General features: G+C 47.8%; 1 protein-coding gene across 1 annotated transcript; it reads right to left on the reverse strand.

Annotated features, from left to right (window-relative positions):
* Positions 1-647: 647 nt before the first annotated feature.
* PEBP1 (phosphatidylethanolamine binding protein 1) lies at positions 648-5,950 on the reverse strand. Its single transcript, XM_059894746.1, has 4 exons — positions 5,687-5,950; positions 4,399-4,508; positions 3,583-3,683; positions 648-1,623 (listed from the first exon to the last, which is right to left on the reverse strand). Exons 1-4 carry the CDS (start codon positions 5,819-5,821, stop codon positions 1,406-1,408), a joined length of 564 nt encoding a protein of 187 aa, XP_059750729.1. The 5' UTR covers positions 5,822-5,950; the 3' UTR covers positions 648-1,405.
* Positions 5,951-6,973: the final 1,023 nt, after the last annotated feature.

The raw sequence follows: 6,973 nt of genomic DNA on the forward strand, positions 1-6,973 counted from the left end.
GTTATGGTTTCTATACACAACTACCAAGGGGGAAGGTTTCCAACCAGCTTCACTCTCAGGTGGAAAAGACCACTTACAAAAAGCAAAGGTGCTTTTCAGGCAAGAAGTCTTAGCCTAGAGTCGTGATTTTTTTTTTTTTCATCTCCAGTTTTAATGGTTGCTCCTGCTGTAGTTTAATGGCACATGTACAAGGACGAGCCCTCTGTATGGTTCCTGAATCAAGTCCCAATTGTCACTGCTGATCAGGGAAAGGGGCTGCTCACCCTTAGAGGTTGTCTCTTTTTTTTTTAAATTAATTAATTTATTTATTTTTGGCTGTGTTGGGTCTTCGTTTCTGTGCGAGGGCTTTCTCTAGTTGCGGCAAGCGGGGGCCACTCTTCATTGCAGTGCGTGGGCCTCTCACTATCGCGGCCTCTCCTGTTGCGGAGCACAGGCTCCAGACACGCAGGCTCAGCAGTTATGGTTCATGGGCCTAGCTGCTCCACGGCATGCGGGATCTTCCCAGACCAGGGATCGAACCCGTGTCCCCTGCACTGGCAGGCAGACTTTCAACCACTGTGCCACCAGGGAAGCCCTAGAGGTTGTCTCTTGACGTCCCACATTTATGAAACCCCACACCCAAAAGGGCAAAATATCTGGAGGCCGGATTCAACTACACAATGTTTTTATTTTTATTCAACTATAAGCAAACAGCAGAATTAACACAACATTCAGCAACTACAGACCGGCTTTTCTTACACCGAAGAGTGATCAATTTAACAGGCACAGACTTTCGGACTTCTGATGACCTCTCACTCAGCCCTGCAGCTCATCTAGATGGCCAAGCTTTAACAGCAACTCTCTCCCTATTGCTTTTTTCAGTATTGCTCTTTAAAGGAGCCAGAGCAGGACACTGACACCCAATAACCAGCCTGAGATGTATCACATGGGGGGCTAGCGGACGTGCCGGCCCCTGGTTGTCTTAGGGAGAGACAGGGCCATGAAAACACATGCCAGAAGATGCCATCACAGACAATCCTGGGCTCGGGCTCACAAAGGCAGAGGCAATCAACCTTTTCTTTTTTTCAACCTCCCTTAAAGATTCTTTGATGCTCTGTTCTAATACTGCAGACCTGGTCTTTTTACCAGAATTTTTTTCTTCTTTAATGTCTGGGTTGTTATTCTTATATTAACATTTTGATGACCCCATCCTAGTACCAAAATATCCCCCAACAAAACGGAGTTCAAATTTGATCAAAACGTAAACCCCCTAGAATTACAGAGGACAGGCAGAAGGAAAAGTCACCCTAAACCTAAATCTGACCGCTCAGGGATCAGGCAGGGGGAAGGGGAGAAATCTACATGCATCACTAAACTGAAACACTGCTTGGGAACTCTGGGACCGCGTCCATCTCCTGGCTTTCCTCTACTTCCCAGACAGCTGCTCATACAGTTTGGGCACATAGTCATCCCATTCGGCCTGGTAACACGTGCCGGCCACTGGAGCCCCGAGCTCGTACTTTTTGCGGAAATTCGCCACCTTGAATTTGCCACGGTGGTCTCCAGATCGGTTGCTGAGAATGGGCTCATCACACTTCAGTGGCCTGTCCTGCTCGTAAACCAGCCAGATGTAGCGGTGAAGGCCTGGAGGGAGAGGCGGGAGGGAAGATGTACACACAGCTAGGCATGTGAGAGGGAGACGTCACCCATTTTCGGAGAATGCACCAACTCGGAGGGACCCAGACCACCCCATTTATGATAGGGACCTAAGTTCACTGCAGCTTTATTCACAATAGCCCAGAGGAGAAAGCACCTCAGATGTCCATTGATGAACAAATGGATAAACAAAATATAGTATATACGTATGATGGAATATTATTCAGCCTTGAAAAAAAGAAGGAAATCCTGCCCCATGCTACCACATGGATGAATCTTGGTATGGATCTGCATATGGCATGGAACTTATATGGAGCTACTGAAACTTTCCTATACTGCTGATTAGAGTGTAGAAATTTTCAACCATTTTGGATTTCTATGACCCAACAATTCTACTCCTAAGTATTTACCCAAGGGAAATGGAAACATGCCCATAAAAGGACAAGAGTGTAAACAGCAGCTTTATTCATAATATCCAAACACTGGAAACACAACCCAAATGTCCAGGGAATGGCTAAACAAACTGTGATATATTCACACAATGGAATACCACTTGGCAATGAAAAGGAACAAGCTACCATCTTGAGTCCAAGAGACCAGTCACCGAAAACAAACGCATATTGCATGACACCATTTATAAGAATACAACAACAGCAAGAGTAATCCGTGGAGAGGAGTCAGAAAATAATTAGCTCTGGGGAAATTTAACTTAAAAGATGCCTTAAGAACCTTCTGGGGTGACAAAAATATCCTACATCTTGTTTTCCATGGTGCTTACACGGATGTGTGCATTGGTCAATATTCACTGACTAAACCCTTCTGATCTGTGTGTTTTATTATACTTAAGTTACACCTGACTAAACAAATACGAAAAAGAAAAAAGTGAGTTACTGAAGCTCTTTTTGTTAATGAGAACACAGCTTCTGCTTGAGAGAACTGCTTTATTCTCATGGGTGTATTTTCCATAATTAAACTGCCTAATGCAGTTTTATAACTGCCCCAGAGAACTTAAGAGATGCCTGGGAAAGCTGTCCCTCTCCCATCCTCTTATGAATGCATGAGAGGGTCTGGCGCCATCTGAAGCTTCTGGGCCTAAAGATAAAACACAAGGTCCCTTGTCGGGGACCTTCTTATACCTCTTCAGAGTAACTCATGGCTGGACAACATGTACAAGAGCAAGTGTTCTGCCATGCTCCACCTCCCTTGCTTCAGGAAATGGAAACACCTGTAAGGCATGACAGGCAATAACAGTGCATCTCCCACTGTTAGCCTAGGCAGCACTTACCCAACTTGGAGAGGCTCAATACAGTATTCTCTCTCTTTCTCTCTCTCTCTCTTTACATAGATAATACATAACCTAACGCAATACATTATGTGTGTGTATCTTCAATACAGTTCTTAGCATCCAAATCTTTTCAAGATACACTAGATTTTCGAGAGAAAGACAAAATGACAAAAAAGCCAATTTTTTATAATTAATTTGGAAACTATGACCATTTCTGAGACCGTTCATGGGAACTAGAAACTCAAACAACCCACAGGGCAAAGGCTGAATATGGAATTTAGATGATTTAACTGTTTAATCCACATGTAGCTCCCCTGGGAAGTTGTTCTCAGCATTCTGCAACATTGCTTCCTTGGTAACTCTTCACCAACTTCCCTGCTTGCTAAAGGCCTGACAGCTCAGAGGCAGTGCTAAAAGAACACATCCATCTAAACTGGTACCCAAGGTTCTAGCCACCTGACACTACAGCAGGTCTGAGTGTCCCTGACAGGCAGTTGCCTTAGAGAGGAACCAAGTTGCCTAAAATCTCCACTAGGGTAAGGGCTCTCATAAATAAAAATAAAACTCTAAGAACCAGACTAAAATTTTGTAGCACTTTAGGCCAATCCTGATATGCACCCAGGCTCCCCTCCCATCTCCCTCCAAAAGCAGCCTTTACTGACCTGTGCCCTTGGGAGGCCCAGAGCCCACATAATCGGAGAGGACCGTGCCACTGCTGATGTCGTTGCCCTTCATGTTGACCACCAGGAAATGGTGCCATTCCCTACGTGGAGGAACAGAGGACCATCAGCACCGCAGGACGTTATTACGCACTCGTGGGCGCAGCCAGCAAATGTGCAGCACACACATGCTCCACACCAGGATGCAGTGACAGACAAGACAGATGGCCCCGCCTTCTCGGCCAGAGCAAACCTCACATGCCAGCAGAGAGGACCCAGCCACTCCCTCCCTCCTTCCGACTCTCTAGGGCAGGGGTCAGCACACTTCTTCCGTGAAGGGCCAGACAGTAAATGTTTTAGGCTTTGTACAACACACTGTCTCTATCACAACTACTCAACTCTGCAGCTGTAGCCTGAAAGCAGCCACAGACAGAACATAAATTATCGTGGCTGGGTTCCAACAAAACTTTATTTAGGGACACCAAAATCTGAATTTCATGTAATCTCCACATGTCACAAAGTATTATTGTTCTTCAATTTTTTTCCCCCATTCATTTAAAAATGTTAAAGTCATTCTCAGCTCATGGGGCTGTACAAAAACAGGCCTGGGGCAGATCTAGCTCTCGGCTATAGATTCTAGACTTTTTTCTAGGGAGTGAAAGGGAGGGAAATGCATACTCAGGCTTAAGCATGGACGTGAACACCCCAAATCGGGTCTATTTCTGCCACCACAGCATGGCCAGTAAGGGACTTACACAGTGCAAGAAGCACTGGGTCACATGTGGATGACTCGGTGTTTCCCATCTTTCCCCAACTTGCCTGTATTTGGGGTCCTTCCTGCTGGGAGCATCCGGGTCTGTCAAGACCAAGGTATACAGTTTACCTGGATCAAGGCCATCCCATGCAATGCTGGTGGGCCGGTTCTTAACCTGTAGGAAGGAATAGATTTGGAGTTCCAGTCAGAAATGCTGAAGAAACCAATACCTTCTTTGACCTCAGATTCCTTAAAGGTCAAGCACAGTAAATTATTAATTAAAGCTCAAGTGTATCGACTCTATTACGAGCCAGGATCTGAAGTTTAATATACATTATTTATTTTAGTCCCAACAACAATATGGGGCTAATATCCTAGCATGTTATTAACAGAAAGACGTTGGGTCAGGATTTCAACGCTGGTGCTGACTACAACCTTACATTATCTGGAATGACAGGATCTCTAGATTGGTGACCACTTTACCTGGGGCCTGCTAAAGTGAAATCTGAATTAACCAGATATTTAAGAGCAGAGAAAATGAGAAAACCAAGGTGGGCAGACGTGGACAGTGAGTCTGGAAAGAGAGGCTGCGAGATGGGCACTTTAAACACCCAAAACAATAAACTCTGTAAGCGTCTAAACCAATAAACCATCTGAGCACTGTTTATTCGCACTGTTGCTCCGGAGGTTCGGAACCAAAAACTCGCCACGGCGTCGGGCACCTAGTTTCCCCACTTGCAGCAGCCAGGACCTGGTTAGGCCTCAGCCGTGGGCGCTCAGAAGCCAAACGGTAAAACAAGGCCGTTTACCCTCAAGCCTTCCAGCTGCAGAATGCATTTACCTTTGGGGCGGCTTCACGCTACTGGGAAGAATCTCTGCGCACTGCTGCTCACCGCTGCTGACTGCTTACATAATGCGTCACATGCCCTCGGGTGGGGCTTTTACTCCCCAAATTGAGGCCTAAAATCCTGAACACCGAGGGGAGGCTCTGGGGACATGTGGGCGGCCACTCCCCACTCCCTACTCCCTCCAGGGGATGTCGCCCTCCCCGCCCCTGCGCAGCAATCTGGGCCGTTTCGAGGCCTACGCCACTGCCAGCGCCTCGAAGTCCCGGGAAAACGGATCAATTTCTTCCGAAGGCCGAGCCCCGCCTGCCACGTGCCGGGTTCCCGGGGCTGGGCGGGGGAAGGGGGCGGTCAGCAGGCCTGCGGCTTGGGCACCGCGACCCCCTTCCCTCGGTTGATCCGGCGCACGGAGGCCGGAACGTCCCTCCCCACCTCCACTGGGTCCCCGTCCCTCCGGCCTGAGAGACCCTGAGCCTCCAGTATCTGCATCCCCGCCGCCCTTGGGTACCTGGGTGGGTGTGAGCACTTTGCCCAGCTCGTCAACCTCCGCCCCGCCGTATTTGACCTGCAGCGGGTGCTGCGGCCTCTCGTCCACTTCCTGCAGGCTCAAAGGCCCGGACCACTTGCTGAGGTCCACCGGCATCGCGAAGCCGAGAGGGTCGGACAGCAGGGAAAGCTGCGGGAGGACTCACGCAGGGTAACAGCCCACACTCCCAGCGGTCTGCAAGCTGCACCGAGGCAACTCACGCACCACGGCCGGGGAGCGCATGCGCCAGAGCACCGCCCCGCCCTGCCCCGCTTCTCCAGTCACCGGCGAGGACGGGCCCCACTCTGCTCTCTGATTGGCCGAACCCAGTAGCGCGGGCCCTCTAGCGCTCCCGGGTCAATGCGGCAGGTTTGGCCTTTCTTTTTTGCGGAGGGGGAATGTGCTGCTCGCCGCTGGCAGAGTTCCCAAGAACTGTGGCTGGGCTTGCAAGACTGTTGTTTCAAGAACTGCAGTTGAGCTACCTTTAATTTTTTTTTAACCTTTTTGCATGATTCTTTGCTCTACTTTCTAAATGCAGAAATGGTAAGGTCTTGCTTTTCTCCTGCACTTCTTAAAACAACCTCATTGCCCCGCCTCCTGGTATTTTCGCGCATGCTCACTGCTTTCCGTAATGGCCAGGAGAGGGCCTGGGGGAACTTTTGAGCGTTGTTCTCCACGGATAAATATATTTGCACATATATTTGACCTCCCTATCCCCACTTGCTCTAGACAAGATTCTCGGGAAATTTTTTTTTTTTAACTTGCGAAACAAGGAATGTTGCTCACCATCCAGTTTTAAAAGAATGAAGTCAGCCACTGCAGTCCCTGACCTACAACACACCCTGAAAGGCATTCAGGACAAGAACAGGATGAGGCACTGTGTGCCTTGAGAAAAAAAAAGGCAAAATCCTTAGATCTTAGATATATTCTAGGAGAATTTTTAAATGAATCCAGATTCTTGCATCTTTCCATACTTAAAAAGCACTAAAATCATGAACTGAGATATCTGCTCCTAATGACTATCATCAATCTTCTACCAACATGTATGCTTGATTTCATGTACCCCTTAGCCAAAATCATATATATACTGGCCTTTCCCTCTTCCTCTTCGAAGCAGTTCCTCAGAGCTATTTGAAAGGCTGTCTCCCAGGCTGTAGTCCTCAGTAAGACACAGAATAAAACTCAACTTCCAGCTCTTGTGCTATTTTTTTTTTTTTTTTGTCGACAAACCATAGTTACTATTCCTACTTTGTTGACAAGTGGCTCTGC

Source organism: Balaenoptera ricei, chromosome 14, assembly GCF_028023285.1.
Source record: "Balaenoptera ricei isolate mBalRic1 chromosome 14, mBalRic1.hap2, whole genome shotgun sequence".
NCBI lineage: Eukaryota > Metazoa > Chordata > Mammalia > Artiodactyla > Balaenopteridae > Balaenoptera > Balaenoptera ricei.

What these genes read in the sequence shown, in the direction of transcription:
- PEBP1 (XM_059894746.1), bottom strand. Translation starts at nt 5,821, where the DNA reads ATGCCGGTGGACCTCAGCAAGTGGTCCGGGCCTTTGAGCCTGCAGGAA. An exon ending in AAGTGCTCACACCCACCCAG is followed by an intron (nt 4,509 to 5,686) that starts GTACCCAAGGGC and finishes TCCTTCCTACAG; the next exon opens with GTTAAGAACCGGCCCACCAG. An exon ending in TGGGCCTCCCAAGGGCACAG is followed by an intron (nt 1,624 to 3,582) that starts GTCAGTAAAGGC and finishes CTCTCCCTCCAG; the next exon opens with GCCTTCACCGCTACATCTGG.